General features: G+C 50.1%; 1 protein-coding gene across 1 annotated transcript in view; it reads left to right on the top strand.

Moving 5' to 3' along the window:
• Window positions 1-21039, top strand: part of SLC12A2 (solute carrier family 12 member 2) — a 139749-nt gene that overhangs the window by 108134 nt on the left and 10576 nt on the right. Inside the window, exons 18-23 of the mRNA XM_038742553.1 lie at window positions 649-755; window positions 5366-5445; window positions 5628-5741; window positions 8273-8323; window positions 11300-11419; window positions 19141-19252. Coding sequence (XP_038598481.1) covers window positions 649-755; window positions 5366-5445; window positions 5628-5741; window positions 8273-8323; window positions 11300-11419; window positions 19141-19252 — 584 coding nt within the window. The remainder of the gene's footprint in view (window positions 1-648; window positions 756-5365; window positions 5446-5627; window positions 5742-8272; window positions 8324-11299; window positions 11420-19140; window positions 19253-21039) is intronic.

The following is a 21039-nucleotide window of genomic DNA, read 5'->3' on the forward strand; positions in this document are numbered from 1 at the left end:
TGACCCCGTCCTCTGTCCCTTGTCTCGCGTCCCACGTCCCGTGTTTCATATCCCCCGCTTCGTGTCCCACGGACTATGTTCCGTGTTCCGTGTTTCATGTCCCATGATCCGTGTCCCCTGTTCTGCCCCACATTTCACGCCCCCTGTTCTGTATCCCGTGCGCCGTGTCCCGTGACCCCCTGTTGTGTGTCCCGCGTCCCGTGTTTCATGTCTCCTGTATCCCGTGTGCCATGCTCCCTGACCCCCCCGTTGTGTGTCCCACATCCCGTGTTTCACGTCTCCTCTTCTGTATCCCGTGTGCCGTGTCCCGTGACCCCCCGTTGCGCGTCCCACATCCCGTGCTTCCCGTCCCCTGCTCCGTGTCCCGCGTGCCGTGCTCTGTGACCCCGCCGTGTCCCACGTCCCGTGTTTCACGTCCCCTGTTCTGTATCCCGTGTGCCGTGCCCCCCGTTGTGTGTCCCACGTCCCGTGTGTCATGTCCCGTGACCCCCCCCCCGTTGCGTGTCCCTCGTCCCGCGCGTCGTGTCCCCTGCTCCGTCTGCCACGTCCCGGGACCCTCATCCCCCTGACTCGACATCCCTCTTGTTCCGTGTCACCCGGCCCCGTGTGTCGTGTGTCGCGTGTCGCGTGTCGCGTGTCGCGTGTCAGGCCGCCGGACTGGGCCGCCTGCGCCCCAACACGCTGGTGGTGGGCTTCAAGAACGACTGGCAGCAGGCCCACCCCCGCGACGTCGACCTCTACATCAACCTCTTCCAGTGAGGACCCCCCCCCCTCCGACCCCTGACCCCCGACCTCTGACCCCTGACCCCTCTGCGGGTGCGGCGGTCTCCCCGCGCCCCGTGAAGGAGTGAAGGAATGAATGAATGAGTGAATGAATGAATGAGGGATAAACGAATGCTTGGATGAAAGAAGGAATGAGTGAGTGAATGAATGAATGAGTGATGAATGAATGCTTGGATGAAAGAAGAAATGAGTGAATGAATGAATTCTTGGATGAAAGAAGGAATGAATGAATGAGTGATGAATGAATGCTTGGATGAAAGAAGGAACGAGTGAATGAATGAATGCTTGGATGTAAGAAGGAATGAATGAGTGATAAATGAATGCTTGGATGAAAGAAGGAACGAGTGAATGAATGAGTGATGAATGAATGCTTGGGTGAAAGAAGGAACGAGTGAATGAATGAGTGATGAATGAATGCTTGGGTGAAAGAAGGAACGAGTGAATGAATGAGTGATGAATGAATGCTTGGATGAAAGAAGGAACGAGTGAATGAATGAGTGATGAATGAATGCTTGGGTGAAAGAAGGAATGAGTGAATGAATGAGTGATGAATGAATGCTTGGATGAAAGAAGGAACGAGTGAATGAGTGAGTGATGAATGAATGCTTGGATGAAAGAAGGAATGAGTGAATGAATGATAAATGAATGCTTGGATGAAAGAAGGAATGAGTGAATGAATGAGTGATGAATGAATGCTTGGGTGAAAGAAGGAACAAGTGAATGAATGAGTGATGAATGAATGCTTGGATGAAAGAAGGAATGAGTGAATGAATGAGTGGTGAATGAATGCTTGGGTGAAAGAAGGAACGAGTGAATGAATGAGTGATGAATGCTTGGGTGAATGAATGAGTGATAAGTGAACGCTTGGATGAAAGAAGGAATGAGTGAGGGAATGAAGGAATGAGTGAATGAATGAATGAGTGAAGAAATGAGTGATAAGTGAATGCTTGGATGAAAGAAGGAACGAGTGAATGAATGAGTGATGAATGAATGCTTGGATGAAAGGAGTGAGTGAATGAATGAGTGATAAGTGAATGCTTGGATGAAAGAAGGAATGAGTGAGTGAATGAATGAGTGATGAACGAATGCTTGGATGAAAGAAGGAATGAGTGAGGGAATGAAGGAATGAGTGAATGAATGAATGAGTGAAGAAATGAGTGATAAACGAATGCTTGGAGGAAAGAAGGAATGAGTGAATGAATGAATGAGTGGTAAACGAATGCTTGGATGAAAGGAGTGAATGAATGAATGCTTGGATGAAAGAAGGAATGAATGAGTGATAAATGAATGCTTGGATGAAAGAAGGAACGAGTGAATGAATGAGTGATGAATGAATGCTTGGATGAAAGAAGGAATGAGAATGAATGAGTGATAAATGAATGCTTGGATGAAAGAAGGAACGAGTGAGTGAATGAGTGATGAATGAATGCTTGGGTGAAAGAAGGAACGAGTGAATGACTGAGTGATGAATGAATGCTTGGGTGAAAGAAGGAATGAGTGAATGAATGAGTGATGAATGCTTGGATGAAAGGAATGAGTGAATGAATGAGTGATAAGAATGCTTGGATGAAAGGAATGAGTGAATGAATGAGTGATAAGTGAATGCTTGGATGAAAGAAGGAATGAGTGAGTGAATGAATGAGTGATGAACGAATGCTTGGATGAAAGAAGGAATGAGTGAGGGAAGGAAGGAATGAGTGAATGAATGAGTGAGTGAAGAAATGAGTGATAAACGAATGCTTGGAGGAAAGAAGGAATGAGTGAATGAATGAATGAGTGATAAATGCTTGGTTGAAAGAAGGAATGAATGAATGAGTGAATGAATGTGGTAAACGAATGCTTGGATGAAAAGGAATGAATGAATGAGTGAATGAATGAGCGGTAAACGAATGCTTGGATGAAAGAAGGAATGAGTGAGTGAATGAATGAGTGATAAACGAATGCTTGGATGAAAGAAGGAATGAGTGAGGGAATGAAGGAATGAGAGAATGAATGAATGAGTGAAGAAATGAGCGATAAACGGATGCTTGGATGAAAAGGAATGAGTGAATGAATGAGTGATAAACGAATGCTTGGATGAAAGAAGGAATGAGTGAGTGAAAGAATGAATGAGTGAATGAATGTGATAAGCGAATGCTTGGATGAAAGAAGGAATGAGTGAGTGAAAGAATGAATGAGTGAATGAATGTGATAAGCGAATGCTTGGATGAAAGAAGGAATGAGTGAATGAATGAATGAGTGATTAACGAATGCTTGGATGAAAGAAGGAATGAGTGAATGAGTGATTAACGAATGCTTGGATGAAAGAAGGAATGAGTGAGTGAATGAATGAGTGAATGAATGAGTGATAAATGGATGCTTGGATGCAAGAAGGAATGAGTGAGTGAATGAATGTGATAAATGAATGCTTGGATGAAAGGAGGAATGAGTGAATGAATGAAGGAGTGAATGAATGAGCGATAAACGAATGCTTGGTTGAAAGAAGGAATGAGTGAGTGAATGAATGAGCGGTAAACAAATGCTTGAATGAAAGAAGGAATGAGTGAATGAATGAGCGATAAACAAATTCTTGAATGAAAGAAGGAATGAGTGAATAAATGAATGATTGGATGAATGAGTGAATAAATGAATGATTGAATGAATGAGTGAATAAATGAATAAGTGAATGATTGCATTAATTCACTGAATCATATTTATTGATGAATGAGTGATAAACGAATGCTTGTATGAAAGAATGAATGAGTGAATGATTGAGTGATAAGCGTATGCTTGGATGAAAGAAGGAATGAGTGAGTGAATGAATGAGTGATAAACGAAAGCTTGAATGAAAGGAATGAGTGAATGAATGCATGAGTGATAAATGGATACTTGGATAATAGAAGGAATGAGCGAGTGAATGAATGAGTGAATAAATGAATGCTTGGATGAGTGAATGAATGCATTAATTCATTCATTCAATCATTTATTGATGAATGAGTGATAAACGAATGCTTGGATGAGAGAATGAATGAATGAATGAATGAGTAAATAAATGAGTGCATTAATGAATGAATAATAATAATGGCATTTATTAAGTGCTTACTATGTGCCGAGCACTGTTCTAAGCACTGGGGGGGGGGGTTACAAGGTGATCAGGTTGCCCCCCCAGGGGCTCACGGTCTTCGTCTCCATTTGGCAGATGAGGGAACTGAGGCCCAGAGAAGTGAAGTGACTTGCCCAAAGTCCCACAGCTGACAAGTGGCAGAGCCGGGATTTGAACCCGTGACCTCTGACTGCAAAGCCTGGGCTTTTTCCCCTGAGCCACGCTGAATGCATTGACGAATGAGCAAATAAATGAATGTGTGAATTAATGAATGAATGAAAGGAGTGAGTAAATGAATGATTGAGTGAGTGAATATGAGTGCATGAATGAATGAATGAGTGAACAAAGGAATGTATAAATGAATGAAAGGAGTGAATGAATGAGAATAAATGAATGCACTAATGAATGAATGGGTGAATGAATGAGTGAGTAAATTCATTCATTCAATCGTATTTATTGAGCGCTTACTGTGTGCAGAGCACTGGACTAAGCACTTGGGAAGTAGAAGTTAGCAACATATAGAGACGGTCCCTACCCAGCAGTGGGCTCACAGTCTAGAAGGGGGACTAAAAGAATGATTAAGTGAACAAATGAGTGTGTGAATGAATGAATGGGTGAACAAGTGAATGCATGACTATCAAAGGAGTGTGTGAATCAATGAATGAAAGGAGTGAGTGAATGAATGATTCAGTGAATAAATGAATGCACTAATGAATGAATGAGTGAATGAAAGGAGTGTGTGAATGAATAAGTAAATGAATGGTTGAGTGAGTGAATTGAGTGCATTAATGAATGAGTGACTGGATAAATGAATGACAGAATGAATGAAAAGAGTGAACAAATGAATGCATGAATGAGTGAACAAATGAATGTATGAACGAATCGAAGGAGTGTGTGAATGAATAAGTGAATGAATGAATGAATGAAGTGTGTGAATGAATAAGTAAATGAATGATTGAGTGAATAAATGAGTGCATTAATGAATGAATGAGTGACTGACTGAATGAATGAAAGGAGTGAGTAAGCAAATAAATGAATGAGTGAACAAGTGTATGAATGAATCAAAGGAGTGTGTGAATGAATGACTGAAAGGAGTGAATGAATGATTGAGTGAATAAATGAATGCACCGATGAATGAGTGAATGAATGAAAGGAGTGCATGAATGAATAAATGAATGATTGAGTGAGTGAATAAATGAGTGCATTAATGAATGAGTGACTGAAGAACTTCTAGACTGTGCGCCCGCTGTTGGGTAGGGACCGTCTCTATATGTTGCCAACTTGGACTTCCCAAGCGCTTAGTACAGTGCTCTCTGCACACAGTAAGAGCTCAATAAATATGATTGATTGAATGTGTGAATGAATGACTGAATAAATGAACGAATGAAAGGAGTGAGTGAATGAATGAGTGCCCCTCCCCTGCCCCCCATCCCTCTCCCCCCCCCCCCCCCCCAATTTTGGTGCCCACCCCCACCTCCGTCTCCTCTCCCTCCCCCCCAGCGACGCCTTCGACCTCCAGTTCGGCATCGTGGTGGCGCGTCTCAAGGAGGGCCTCGACGTCTCCCACCTGCTCAGGCCCGGTCAGTGCCCGACCCCTGACCCCCGACCCCCGACCCCTGACCCCCAGCCCCCACCCTGCCCCTCCTCTCGACCCCCCCACCACCGTCCTTCCCCGACCCCTGACCCCTGACCCCCCTCCATCGCATCCCTGGTGGTCCTCCGCCCCGACCTCTGACCCCTGACCCCCGACCCCCGACCCCAGACGACCCCGCCCCGGAGAAGGCCCCTCCGCCGCCGAAGGACGTCATCGTCCGCGTGTCCGAAGGCGAGAAGGTCGACGTGGACGCCGTCCCCTCCGCCGACAAGGGGGGCAGAGGTCAGCCCGACCCCCGACCCCCGACCCCCGACCGGGAAGCAGCGTGGCTCCGCGGAAAGAGCCCGGGCTTTGGAGTCCGAGGTCGCGGGTTCGAGTCCCGGCTCCGCCACTTGTCAGCCGGGTGACTTTGGGCCAGGCCTTCTCTGGGCCTCAGTTTCCTCATCTGTGAGCGGTGGGCTCACAGTCTAGAAGGGGGAGTAAATGAATGAGTGAGTGAGTGAGCAGATGAATGCATGAATGAGTGAACAAATGAATGAATCAAAGGAGTGAGTGAATGAATGATTGAGTGAATGAATGAAAGGAGTGCGTGAATGAATAAGTAGATGAATGGTGGAGTGAGTGAATAAATGAGTGCATTGATGAATGAGTGAATAAATGAATGTATGAATGAAAGGAGTGAGTGAATGAATAAGTAAATGAATGATTGAGTGAGTGAATAAATGAGTGCATTAATGAATGAGTGACTGAGTAAATGAATGTGTGAATGACTGAATGAATGAAAGGAGTGCGTGAACAAATGAATGTATGGAGATATCAAAGGCGTGTGAATGAATGATTGAGTAAATGAATGAGTGAATGAATGAATGGAGTGCGTGAATGAATAAGTAAATGAATGATTGAGTGAATAAATGAGTGCATTAATGAATGAGTGGCTGAATGAATGAAAGGAGTGCGTGAATGAATAAGTAAATGAATGATTGAGTGAGTGAATTAATGAGTGCATTAATGAATGAGTGACAGTAAATGAATGTGTGAATGACTGAATGAATGAAAGGAGTGCGTGAACAAATGAATGTGTGAATGAATGAATGAGTGAACAAATGAATATATGAATGAATCAGAGTATGAATGAATGATTGAGTAAATGAATGAATGACTGAATGAATGAAAGGAGTGCATGAATGAATAAGTAAATGAATGATTGAGTGAGTGAATAAATGAGTGCATTAATGAATGAGTGAATGAATGAAAGGAGTGCGTGAATGAATAAGTAAATGAATGAGTGAGTGAATAAATGAGTGCATTAATGAATGAGTGAATGAATGAAAGGAGTGCGTGAATGAATAAGTAAATGAATGATTGAGTGAATAAATGAGTGCATTAATGAATGAGTGACTGAGTAAATGAATGTGTGAATGAATGAATGAATGAAAGGAGTGCGTGAACAAATGAATGTGTGAATGAATGAATGAGTGAACAAATGAATGTATGAATGAATCAGAGTATGAATGAATGATTGAGTAGGTGAATGAATGACTGAATGAATGAATGGAGTGTGTGAATGAATAAGTAAATGAATGATTGAGTGAATAAATGAGTGCATTAATGAATGAGTGGCTGAATGAATGAAAGGAGTGCGTGAATGAATAAGTAAATGAATGATTGAGTGAGTGAATTAATGAGTGCATTAATGAATGAGTGACAGTAAATGAATGTGTGAATGACTGAATGAATGAAAGGAGTGCGTGAACAAATGAATGTGTGAATGAATGAATGAGTGAACAAATGAATATATGAATGAATCAGAGTATGAATGAATGATTGAGTAAATGAATGAATGACTGAATGAATGAAAGGAGTGCATGAATGAATAAGTAAATGAATGATTGAGTGAGTGAATAAATGAGTGCATTAATGAATGAGTGAATGAATGAAAGGAGTGCGTGAATGAATAAGTAAATGAATGAGTGAGTGAATAAATGAGTGCATTAATGAATGAGTGAATGAATGAAAGGAGTGCGTGAATGAATAAGTAAATGAATGATTGAGTGAGTGAATAAATGAGTGCATTAATGAATGAGTGACTGAGTAAATGAATGTGTGAATGAATGAATGAATGAAAGGAGTGCGTGAACAAATGAATGTGTGAATGAATGAATGAGTGAACAAATGAATGTATGAATGAATCAGAGTATGAATGAATGATTGAGTAAGTGAATGAATGACTGAATGAATGAAAGGAGTGCGTGAATGAATAAGTAAATGAATGATTGAGTGAGTGAATAAATGAGTGCATTAATGCATGAGTGACTGAATAAGTGAATGTGTGACTGAGTGAATGAATGAATGAAAGGAGTGAGTGAACAAATGAATGTGTGAATGAATGAATGAGTGAACAAATGAATGTATGAATGAATCAAAGGAGTGTATATGTTGCCAACTTGTACTTCCCAAGCGCTCAGTACAGTGCTCTGCACACAGTAAGCGCTCAATAAATACGATTGATTGATTGATTGAAAGGCGTGTGTGAATGAATGAATGATTGAGTGAATAAATGAATGCATATAACATCTAGAGACAGTCCCTAAGGAAGAAGGGAGCACAGAGGGCATTTTCCGGCTGAGCGCGGGAGCACGGAGCACCCCCCGCGGGAGCCTGGGGGCCGCGGGAGCACTCAGCTGGGAAGGGAGAGAGTGCGAATCGCGGGGAAGATGGGGAGCCCTGAGCGTCGGAGGCCGCTGACGCCCCTCTCCTCTCACCCGCATCCCTCCCGTCTTTCCCGCCCGCGTCTCTTCCCGGACCGGATCCAGAGGAGGAGGACGACGGCAAGAGCCCGGCCCAGCAGCCCCTCCTGAAACAAGGCAGGCGCCCGCCCCCCCCCCCCCCCCCCCCCCCCCGTCTTCCTCTGGGCCTTGGGAGGACACCCGGCGTCTCCGCAGGGGCGGGGATCAGGAGGAAACTGAGGGTGGGAGGGCGGAGCGGGGCGGGGGGGGTGACCATTCAATCATTTAGGGACCGTCTCTGTATTCATTCAATCGTATGTATTCATTCATTCATTCCATCGTATTTATTGAGCGCTGGACTAAGCGCTTGGGAAGCGCTAAGTACCGTACTAAGCGCTTGGGAAGTCCAAATTGGCAACATCTAGAGGCGGGCTCACAGTCTGTATTCATTCATTCATTCTTTCATTAGTCATTCAGGCATCATTCATTCCATCGTATTCATTCATTCATTCATTCCATCGTATTTATTGAGCGCTGGCTGTGTGCAGAGCGCTGGACTAAGCGCTTGGGAAGCGCTAAGTACTGTACTAAGCGCTTGGGAAGTCCAAGTTGGCAACATCTAGAGGCGGTCCCTACCCAACAGCGGGCTCACAGTCTGTATTCATTCATTCATTCCATTGTATTAATTCATTCATTCAGTCGTATTTATTGAGCTCTTACTGTGTGCAGAGCGCTGGACTAAGCGCTTGGGAAGCGCTAAGTACTGTACTAAGCGCTTGGGAAGTCCAAGTTGGCAACATCTAGAGGCGGTCCCTACCCAACAGCGGGCTCACGGTCTGTATTCATTCATTCATTCTTTCATTATTCATTCAATCGTATTTATTGAGCGCTTACTGTGTGCAGAGCGCTGGACTAAGCGCTTGGGAAGCGCTAGGTACTGTACTAAGCGCTTGGGAAGTCCAAGTTGGCAACATCTAGAGGCGGTCCCTACCCAACAATGGGCTCATGGTATATCTTCATTCATTCATTCCATCATATTCATTCATTTGTTCCATCATATTCATTCATTCATTCCATCATATTCATTCATTCATTCAATCACATTTATTGAGCGCTGACTGTGTGCAGAGCACTGGGCTAAGCACTTGGGAAGCACTAGGTACTGTACTAAGCGCTTGGAAAGTGCAAGTTGGCAACATCTAGAGACAGTCCCTACCCTACAACGGGCTCACGGTTGATATTCATTCACTCATTCTTTCATTATTCATTCAATCGTACTTATTGAGCGCTGACTGTGTGCAGAGCGCTGGGCTAAGCACTTGGGAAGCGCTAAGTACTGTACTAAGCGCTTGGGAAGTCCAAGTTGGCAACATCTGGAGGCGGTCCGTACCCAACAGCGGGCTCACAGTCTGTATTCATTCATTCATTCCATCATATTCATTCATTCATACATTCCATCGTATTTATTGAGCGCTGACTGTGTGCAGAGCGCTGGACTAAGCGCTTGGGAAGCGCTAAGTACTGTACTAAGCGCTTGGGAAGTCCAAGCTGGCAACATCTAGAGGCGGTGCCTACCCAACAGCGGGCTCACGGTCTATATTCATTCATTCATTCCATCGTATTCATTCATTCATTCAATCGTATTTATTGAGCGCTTACTGTGTGCAGAGCACTGGACTTAGTGCTTGGGAAGTGCAGAGCACTGTACTAAGCGCTTGGGAAGTCCAAGTTGACAACATATAGAGACGGTCCCTACCCAACAACGGGCTCACAGTCGTCTATATTCATTCATTCATTCATTCATTCCATTGTATTTATTGAGCGCTGACTGTGCGCAGAGCACTGTACTAAGCGCTTGGAAAGTCCAAGTTGGCAACATCTAGAGACGGTCCCTACCCAACAACGGGCTCACAGTCGTCTATATTTATTCATTCATTCATTCCATCGTATTTATTGAGCGCTTACTGTGCGCAGAGCACTGTACTAAGCGCTTGGAAAGTCCAAGTTGGCAACATCTAGAGACGGTCCCTACCCAACAATGGGCTCACAGTCGTCTATATTTATTCATTCATTCATTCCATCGTATTTATTGAGCGCTTACTGTGCACAGGGCACTGTACTAAGCCCTTGGAAAGTCCAAGTTGGCAACATCTAGAGACGGTCCCTACCCAACAGCAGGCTCACAGTCAATATTCATTCATTCATTCCATCGTATTTATTGAGCGCTTACTGTGCACAGAGCACTGTACTAAGCGCTTGGTACCCAATCACCTTGTAACCTCCCCAGCGCTTAGAACAGTGCTTGGCACGTAGTAAGCGCTTAATAAATGCCGTCATTATTATTATTCTCTGGGCCTCAGTTCCCTCATCTGTCAAATGGGGATGAAGACCGTGAGCCCCCCGGGGGACAACCCCATCACCTTGTAACCTCCCCGGCGCTCAGAACAGCGCTTGGCACATAGTAAGCGCTTAATAGATGCCATCGTTATTATTATTATTGAGTCACCTAACTTCTCTGAGCCTCAGTTTCCTCATCTGTCAAATGGGGATGAAGACCGTGAGCCCCCCGGGGGACAACCCCATCACCTTGTAACCTCCCCAGCGCTCAGAACAGTGCTTGGCACATAGTAAGCGCTTAATAGATGCCATCACTATTATTATTATTGTCACCCAACTTCTCTGAGCCTCAGTTCCCTCATCTGTCAAATGGGGATGAAGACCGTGAGCCCCCCGGGGGACAACCCCATCACCTTGTAACCTCCCCGGCGCTCAGAACAGCGCTTGGCACATAGTAAGTGCCTAATAAATGCTATTAGTATAGAGAAGCAGCGTGGCTCAGTGGGAAGAGCCCGGGCTTTGGAGTCCGAGGTCACGGGTTCGAGTCCCGGCTCCGCCCCCTGTCTGCTGGGTGATCTTGGGCAAGTCACTTCTCCGGGCCTCAGTGACCTCATCTGGAAAATGGGGGTGAAGACCGGGAGCCCCAGGGGGGACAGCCTGGTCACGCCGTCTCCTCCCCGGCGCTCAGAACAGTGCTTGGCACGTAGTAAGCGCTTAATAAATGCCCATTATTATTATTATTATTAATTATTATTATTATTTTTGATTTTTTTTCAGAGCCCGGAGGCCCCGCCGCCTTAGGTCACGGGGAGCAGCGGCTGCTAGAAGGCAGCCAGCGGTTCCAGAAGAAACAAGGCAGAGGCACCATCGACGTCTGGTGGCTTTTTGACGACGGAGGTCCGGGGGGGCTGGGGGGGACGCCCCCGGGGGGGCGGCGGGGGCGGGGGCGCTGTACTGAGCGCCCGGAGTTGGGTGGGGGGGTGGTTTGGGCGCTCACCGTGGGCCGAGCGCCGGGGTGGGAGAGACAGAAGGAGATGGAGAAGCAGCGCGGCTCAGAAGAGCCCGGGGTCGTGGGTTCGAATCCCGGGCGAGCCGCTTCCCTTCTCTGGGCCTCGGTTCCCTCGTCTGGGAAATGGGGGTGAAGGCCCGACAACCCGGGGAGCGCCCGGTCGCCTGGTGACCTCCCCGGCGTGTAGAGCAGTGCTGGGCGCGTAGTGAGCGCCTAATAAATGACGTCGTTATTAGTGGTATTAAGAGAGACAGGAGATTGAGGGTGACAGAGACGGAGGGAGAGATGGGGAGAGACGGAGATGGGGGAGAGAGACAGGGAGAAAGGGAGAGAGACAGGAGGGGATTAAGGGGGACAGAGACGGGGGGAGAGATGGGGAGAGACAGGGAGAGATGGAGAGAGATGGAGATGGGGAGAGAGATAAGGAGAAAGAGGGAGAGAGACAGGAGGGGATTAAGGGAGGCAGAGATGGGGGAGAGATGGGGAGAGACAAGGAGAGATGGAGAGAGATGGAGATGGGGAGAGAGATAAGGAGAAAGGGAGAGAGACAGGAGGGGATTAAGGGGGACAGAGACAGAGGAAGAGATGGGGAGAGACAGGGAGATGGGGGAGAGACAAGGAGAAAGGGAGAGAGACAGGAGGGATTAAGGGTGACAGAGACTGAGGGAGAGATGGGGAGAGACAAGGAGAAAGGGAGAGAGACAGGAGGGATTAAGGGTGACAGAGACAGAGGGAGAGATGGAGAGAGACAGATGGGGAGAGACAAGGAGAAAGAGGGAGAGAGACAGGAGGGGATTAAGGGGGACAGAGACAGGGAGAGATGGGGAGAGACAGAGATGGGGGAGAGAGACAAGGAGAAAGAGAGACAGGAGGGGATTAAGGGGGACAGAGATGGAGAGATGGGGGAGAGAGGCAGAGACAAGGAGAGAGACAGGAGGGGATTAAGGGTGACAGAGATGGGGAGAGACGGAGATGGGGGAGAGAGGCAGAGACAAGGAGAGAGGGAGAGAGACAGGAGGAGATTGAGGGTGACAGAGACAGGGAGAGATGGGGAGAGAGACAGGGAGAGATGGAGACGGAGATGAGGGAGAGAGGCAGAGACGAGAGGGAGAGACAGGAGGAGATTAAGGGAGACAGAGATGGGGAGAGACGGAGATGGGGGAGAGAGGCAGAGACGAGAAAGAGGGGAGAGAGACAGGAGGGGATTAAGGGAGACAGAGGGAGAGATGGGGAGAGACAAAGAGAAATGGAGAGAGACGGAGATGGGGAGAGAGACAAGGAGAAGGAGAGAGACAGGAGGGGATTAAGGGTGACAGAGGGAGAGATGGGGAGAGACAGGGAGAGATGGCGAGAGACAAGGAGAAATGGGGAGAGACGGAGATGGGGGAGAGAGACAAGGAGAAGGAGAGAGACAGGAGGGGATTAAGGGGGACAGAGACAGGGAGAGATGGGGAGAGAAATGGAGAGAGATGGAGATGGGGGAGAGAGACAAGGAGAAAGGGAGAGAGACAGGAGGGGATTAAGGGGGACAGAGACAGGGAGAGACAGAGATGGGGAGAGAGACAAGGAGAAAGGGAGAGAGACAGGAGGGGATTAAGGGGGACAGAGACAGGAAGAGATGGGGAGAGACGGAGAAGGGGAGAGAGGCAGAGACAGGGAGAGAGACAGGAGGGGATTAAGGGTGACTGAGACGGGGAGATGGAGAGAGATGGAGAAGAGGGAGAGACAAGGAGAAAGAGGGAGAGAGACAGGAGGAGATTAAGGGTGACAGAGACAGGGAGAGATGGGGAGAGACAGGTGGAGATGGAGAGAGACAAGGAGAGACAGGAGGGGATTAAGGGTGACAGAGACAGGGAGAGATGGGGAGAGACAGAGATGGAGGAGAGAGGCAGAGACGAGAGGGAGAGAGACAGGAGGGGGTTGAGGGTGACAGAGGGAGAGATGGGGAGAGACAAGGAGAAATGGAGAGAGATGGAGATGGGGAGAGAGGGAGAGAGACAGGAGGGGATTAAGGGGGACAGAAATGGGGAGAGACAAGGAGAAATGGAGAGAGATGGAGATGGGGGAGAGAGGCAGAGACGAGAAAGAGGGGAGAGAGACAGGAGGGGATTAAGGGAGATGGAGGGAGAGATGGGGAGAGAGACGGAGATGGGGGAGAGAGGGAGAGACAAGGAGAGAGAGAGACAGGAGGGGATTAAGGGTGACAGAGACAGGGAGAGATGGGGAGAGAGACAGAGACAAGGAGAGAGGGAGAGAGGAGGAGATTAAGGGTGACAGAGACAGAAGGAGAGAGAGACAGGGAGAAATGGAGAGAGACGGAGATGGGGGAGAGAGGCAGAGACAAAGAGAGAGAGGGAGACAGAGGGAGAGATGGGGAGAGACAAGGAGAAATGGAGAGAGGCAGCGACAAGGAGGGAGAGGGAGAGACAGGAGGAGATTGAGGGTGACAGAGACAGGGAGAGATGGGGAGAGACAGGGAGAGATGGAGAGAGGTGGAGATGGGGGAGAGAGGCAGAGACAGGAGGAGATTAAGGGTGACAGAGACAGAAGGAGAGACAGAGAGACAGGGAGAAAGTGGGGAGAGAGGCAGAGACAAGGAGAGGGAGACAGGAGATTTAGGGTGACAGAAACGGGGAGAGATGGGGAGAGACAGGGAGAAATGGAGAGGGAGATGGGGGAGAGAGACAGGGAGAGACAGGAGGAGATTAAGGGGGACAGAGACAGAGGGAGAGACGGGGAGAGATGGAGAGAGACAAGGAGAAATGGAGAGAGACAGAGATGGGGGAAAGAGACGGGAGGAGATTGAGGGTGACAGAGACAGAGGGAGAGATGGGGAGAGACAAGGAGAGATGGGGAGAGAGACAAGGAGAAGGAGAGAGACAGGAGGGGATCAAGGGGGACAGAGACGGGGGGGGGGAGAGGCGGAGATGGGGAGAGACAGGGAGGGAGACAGAGACAGAGGGGGCAACAATGAAAAGCGTTTAGTACAGTGCTCTGCACACAGTAAGCGCTCAATAAATACGATTGAAGGGATGCCCATTTTCCGGAAGAGGAAACTGTGGCTCGGAGCTGAGATTAGTTTCAGAAGGGGAAACCGAGGCCCGGGGCAGAGGTAGGACGCCCGTTTTACGGAAGGGGGAACTGAGGCCCGGGGCAGCAGCGGGATGCCCATTTTTCAGTAGAGGAAACTGAGGCTCGGAGCTGAGGTTAGTTTCAGAAGGGGAAACCGAGGCCCGGAGCAGATAGGATGCCCGTTTTAAAGAAGGGGAAACTGAGGCTTGGGGCAGATAGGATGCCCATTTTACAGGGGGGGAAACTGAGACCCGGGGCAGAGATAGGATCCCCACTTTACAGAAGGGAAAACTGAGGCACGGGGCAGGTAGGATGTTCATTTTACAGAAGGGGAAACTGAGGCACGGGGCAGGTAGGATGTTCATTTTACAGAAGGGGAAACTGAGGCACGGGGCAGCAGTGTGATGCCCATTTTTCAGGAGAGGAAACTGAGGCTCGGAGCTGAAATTAGTTTCAGAAGGGGAAACCGAGGCCCGGGGCAGATAGGATGCCCGTTTTACAGAAGGGGAAACTGAGGCCCGGGGTAGAGATAGGATGCCCACTTTACAGAAGTATAGGAGATAGGATGCCCATTTTACAGAAGGGGAAACCGAGGCACGGGGCAGACATAGAATGCCCGTTTAGGGGAAACTGAGGCTCGGAGCTGAGATTAGCTTCAGAAGGGGATACCGAGGCCCGGGCCGGAGCTAGGACGCCCGTTCTCCCGAAGGGGAAACCGAGGCTCAGAGCAGGAGGTTGGCCGCCCATTCTTCAGAAGGGGAAACTGAGGCCCGGGGCGGGATGCCCGCTGAAGGGGAGGGGAAACTGAGGCCCGGGGCAGCAGTGGGATGCCCATGTTTCATTAGAGGAAACTGAGGCCCGGAGCCGAGATTAGTTTCAGAAGGGGAAACCGAGGCCCGGGGCAGATAGGATGCCCGGTTTACAGAAGGGGAAACTGAGGCCCGGGGTAGAGATAGGATCCCCACTTTACGGAAGGAAAAACCGAGGCACGGGGCCGAGATGATAGGATGTCCATTTTACAGAAGGGGAAACCGAGGCACGGGGCCGACATAGAATGCCCATTTAGGGGAATCTGAGGCTCGGAGCTGAGGTTAGTTTCAGAAGGGGAAACCGAGGCCCGGGGCAGATAGGATGCCCGTTTTACAGAAGGGGAAACTGAGGCCTGGGGAAGAGTTAGGATACCCACTTTACGGAAGGAAAAACCGAGGCACGGGGCCGAGATGATAGGATGTCCATTTTACAGAAGGGGAAACCGAGGCACGGCGCGGACATAGAATGCCCATTTAGGGGAAACTGAGGCTCAGAGCTGGGATTAGTTTCAGAAGGGGAAACCAAAGGGGAAACCGAGGTTCAGAGTGGGAGGTTAGCCGCCCATTCTTCAGAAGGGGAAACTGAGACCCAGGGTGGGATGCCTGCTGGAGGGGAGGGGAAACTGAGGCCTGGGGCCCCAGTGGGATGCCCATTTTTCAGAAGAGGAAACTGAGGCCCGGGCAGCAGTGGGATGCCCATTTTTCATTCGAGGGAACAGGCTCGGAGCTGAGATTAGTTTCAGAAGGGGAAACCGAGGCCCGGGGCAGAGAGGATGCCCGTTTTACAGAAGGGGAAACTGAGGCTCGGGGTAGAGGTGGGATACCCACTTTACAGAAGGAAAAACCGAGGCACGGGGCCGAGATGATAGGATGTCCATTTTACAGAAGGGGAAACCGAGGCACGGGGCCGACATAGAATGCCCATTTAGGGGAAACTGAGGCTCAGAGCTGAGGTTAGCTTCAGAAGGGGAAACCAAGGCCCGGGCCGGAGCTAGGACGCCCGTTCTCCCGAAGGGGAAACCGAGGCTCAGAGCGGGAGGTTGGCCGCCCATTATTCAGAAGGGGAAACTGAGGCCCGGGGCGGGATGCCCGCTGAAGGGGAGGGGAAACTGAGGCCCGGGGCCACAGTGGGTTGCCCGTTTTTCATTAGAGGAAACTGAGGCTCAGAGCTGAGATTAGTTTCAGAAGGGGAAACCGAGGCCTGGGGCAGAGATAGGATGCCCGTTTTACAGAAGGGGGAAACTGAGGGCCCGGGGTAGAAATAGGATACCCACTTTACAGAAGGATAGGAGATAGGATGTCCATTTTACAGAAGGGGAAACTGAGGCACGGGGCAGACATGGAATGCCCATTTAGAGGAAACTGAGGCTCGGAGCTGAGGTTAGTTTCAGAAGGGGAAACCGAGGCCCGGGGCAGATAGGATGCCCGTTTTACAGAAGGGGATACTGAGGCCCGGTAGAGATAGGATGGAAAAACTGAGGCATGGGGCCGAGATAGGATGTCCATTTTACAGAAGGGGAAACTGAGGCACAGGGCCGACATAGAATGCCCATTTAGGGGAAACTGAGGCTCGGAGCTGAGATTAGTTTCAGAAGGGGAAACTGAGGCCCAGGGCTGATAGGATGCCCGTTTTGCAGAAGGGGAAACTGAGGCCCGGGGTAGAGATAGGATACCCACTTTACGGAAGGAAAAACCGAGGCACGGGGCCGAGATGATAGGATGTCCATTTTACAGAAGGGGAAACCGAGGCACGGGGCCGACACAGAATGCCCATTTAGGGGAAACTGAGGCTCAGAGCTGAGGTTAGCTTCAGAAGGGGAAACCAAGGCCCGGGCCGGAGCTAGGACGCCCGTTCTCCCGAAGGGGAAACCGAGGCTCAGAGCGGGAGGTTGGCCGCCCATTATTCAGAAGGGGAAACTGAGGCCCGGGGCGGGATGCCCGCTGAAGGGGAGGGGAAACTGAGGCCCGGGGCCGCAGTGGGATGCCCGTTTTTCATTAGAGGAAACTGAGGCTCAGAGCTGAGATTAGTTTCAGAAGGGGAAACCGAGGCCTGGGGCAGAGATAGGATGCCCGTTTTACAGAAGGGGAAACTGAGGCCCGGGGTAGAAATAGGATACCCACTTTACAGAAGGATAGGAGATAGGATGTCCATTTTACAGAAGGGGAAACCGAGGCATGGGGCAGACATGGAATGCCCATTTAGAGGAAACTGAGGCTCGGAGCTGAGGTTAGTTTCAGAAGGGGAAACCGAGGCCCGGGGCAGATAGGATGCCCGTTTTACAGAAGGGGATACTGAGGCCCGGTAGAGATAGGATGGAAAAACTGAGGCATGGGGCCGAGATAGGATGTCCATTTTACAGAAGGGGAAACTGAGGCACAGGGCCGACATAGAATGCCCATTTAGGGGAAACTGAGGCTCGGAGCTGAGATTAGTTTCAGAAGGGGAAACTGAGGCCCAGGGCAGATAGGATGCCCGTTTTGCAGAAGGGGAAACTGAGGCCCGGGGTAGAGATAGGATACCCACTTTACGGAAGGAAAAACCGAGGGACGGGGCCGAGATGATAGGATGTCCATTTTACAGAAGGGGAAACCGAGGCACGGGGCCGACACAGAATGCCCATTTAGGGGAAACTGAGGCTCGGAGCTGAGATTAGCCTCAGAAGGGGCAACCGAGGCCCGGGGCGGGGCTAGGACGCCCGTTCTCCCGAAGGGGAAACCGAGGCTCGGAGCGGGAGGTTGGCCGCCCAGTCTTCAGAAGGGGAAACTGAGGCCCGGGGCAGGATGCCCCCTGAAAGGGAGGGGAAACTGAGGCCCGGGGCCGCAGTGGGATGCCCGTTTTTCAGTAGAGGAAACTGAGGCCCGGGACAGCAGTGGGATGCCCATTTTTCAGTAGAGGAAACTGAGGCTCGGAGCTGAAATTAGTTTCAGAAGGGGAAACCGAGGCCCGGGGCAGATAGGATGCCCGTTTTACAGAAGGGGAAACTGAGGCCCGGGGTAGAGCTAGAATGCCCACTTTACAGAAGGATGGGAGATAGGATGCCCATTTTACAGAAGGGGAAACTGAGGCCCGGGGCAGACATAGAATGCCAATTTAGAGGGAACTGAGGCTCGGAGCTGAGGTTAGTTTCAGAAGGGGAAACTGAGGCCCGGGGCGGGATGCCCGCTGAAGGGGAGGGGAAACTGAGGCCCGAGGCAGCAGTGGGATGCCCATGTTTCATTCGAGGAAACTGAGGCTCGGAGCTGAGATTAGTTTCAGAAGGGGAAACTGAGGCCCAGGGCAGATAGGATGCCCGTTTTGCAGAAGGGGAAACTGAGGCCCGGGGTAGAGCTAGGATCCCCACTTTACGGAAGGAAAAACCGAGGCACGGGGCCGAGATGATAGGATGTCCATTTTACAGAAGGGGAAACCGAGGCACGGGGCCGACACAGAATGCCCATTTAGGGGAAACTGAGGCTCGGAGCTGAGGTTAGCTTCAGAAGGGGAAACTGAGGCACAGGGCCGACATAGAATGCCCATTTAGGGGAAACTGAGGCTCGGAGCTGAGATTAGCTTCAGAAGGGGCAACCTAGGCCCGGGGCGGGGCTAGGACGCCCGTTCTCCCGAAGGGGAAACCGAGGCTCGGAGCGGGAGGTTGGCCGCCCAGTCTTCAGAAGGGGAAACTGAGGCCCAGGGTGGGATGCCCGCTGAAGGGGAGGGGAAACTGAGGCAGGGGCGGCGCCGCACGCAGGGCTGACGCTGCTGATCCCCTACCTGCTGACCACCAAGCGCAAGTGGAAGGACTGCCGCATCCGCGTCTTCATCGGCGGGAAGATGAACCGGATCGACCACGACCGCAGGGCGTGAGTTCGAATCCCGACCCCCGGGGTCGGCGCCGCCTCCCGCCGCTGTACTGAGCGCCCGGGAGAGGCCGGTCCGGTCGGTATAGGACGCCGTCACCGGCCGCTTTTCAGTCCACTCGTTCGATCGTATTCATTCATTCATTCATTCATTCATTCAGTGGTATTTATTGAGCGCTCCCTGTGTGCAGAGCACTGTACTGAGCGCTTGGGAAGTCCAAGTCGACGACATCTAGAGACGGTCCCTACCCAACAGCGGGCTCACGGTCTAGACGGGGGAGACGGACGATGACGGAACATTCATTCATTCATCCATTATTCATTCATTCATTCAGTGGTATTTATTGAGCGCTCCCTGTGTGCAGAGCACTGTACTGAACGCTTGGCGACATCTACCTAGAGACGGTCCCTGCCCGACAGCGGGCTCACAGTCTAGACGGATGACGAGACGGAACATTCATTCATTCATTCATTCATTCAGTCGTATTTATTGAGCGCTCCCTGTGTGCAGAGCACTGTACTGAGCGCTTGGCCACATCTACCTAGAGACGGTCCCTGCCCGACGACGGGCTCACAGTCTAGACGGGGGAGACGGACGATGACGGAACATTCATTCATTCATTCATTCATTCATTCAGTCGTATTTATTGAGCGCTCCCTGTGTGCGGAGCACTGTACTGAGCGCTTGGCGACATCTACCTAGAGACGGTCCCTGCCCGACAATGGGCTCACGGTCTAGACGGGGGAGACAGACAATGAAGGAAAAATCATTCATTCATTCATTCATTCATTCAGTCGTATTTATTGAGCGCTCCCTGTGTGCGGGGCACTGTACTGAGCGCTTGGCGACATCTACCTAGAGACGGTCCCTGCCCGACGACGGGCTCACAGTCTAGACGGGGGAGACGGACGATGACGGAACATTCATTCATTCATTCATTCATTCATTCAGTCGTATTTATTGAGCGCTCCCTGTGTGCAGAGCACTGTACTGAACGCTTGGCGACATCTACCTAGAGACGGTCCCTGCCCGACAACGGGCTCACGGTCTAGACGGGGGAGACGGATGATGAGACAGAACATTCATTCATTCATTCATTCATTCATTCATTCACTCGTACTTATTGAGCGCTCCCTGTGTGCAGAGCACTGTACTGAACGCTTGGCGACATCTACCTAGAGACGGTCCCTGCCCGACAACGGGCTCACGGTCTAGACGGGGGAGACGGATGATGAGACAGAACATTCATTCATTCATTCATTCATTCATTCATTCACTCGTACTTATTGAGCGCTCCCTGTGTGCAGAGCACTGTACTGAGCGCCTGGGAAGCCCAAGTGGGCGACATCTATCTAGATACGGTCCCTGCCCGACAACGGGCTCACGGTCTAGACGGGGGAGACGAACGATGATACTGAACATTCATTCATTCATTTATTCATTCATTCAGTCGTATTTATTGAGCGCTCCCTGTGTGCAGAGCACTGTACTGAACGCTTGGGAAGCCCAAGTCGGCGACATCCAGAGACGGTCCCTGCCCGACAGCGGGCTCACGGTCTAGACGGATGACAAGATGGAACATTCATTCATTCATTCATTCATTCACTCGTATTTATTGAGTGCTCCCTGGGTGCAGAGCACTGTACTGAGCGCTTGGCGACATCTACCTCGAGACGGTCCCTGCCCGACGACGGGCTCACGGTCTAGACGGGGGAGACGGACGACGAGACGGAACATTCATTCATTCATTCATTCATTCACACGTATTTATTGAGCGCTCCCTGTGTCC

Source organism: Tachyglossus aculeatus, unplaced genomic scaffold (genome assembly GCF_015852505.1).
Source record: "Tachyglossus aculeatus isolate mTacAcu1 unplaced genomic scaffold, mTacAcu1.pri scaffold_131_arrow_ctg1, whole genome shotgun sequence".
Lineage (NCBI taxonomy): Eukaryota > Metazoa > Chordata > Mammalia > Monotremata > Tachyglossidae > Tachyglossus > Tachyglossus aculeatus.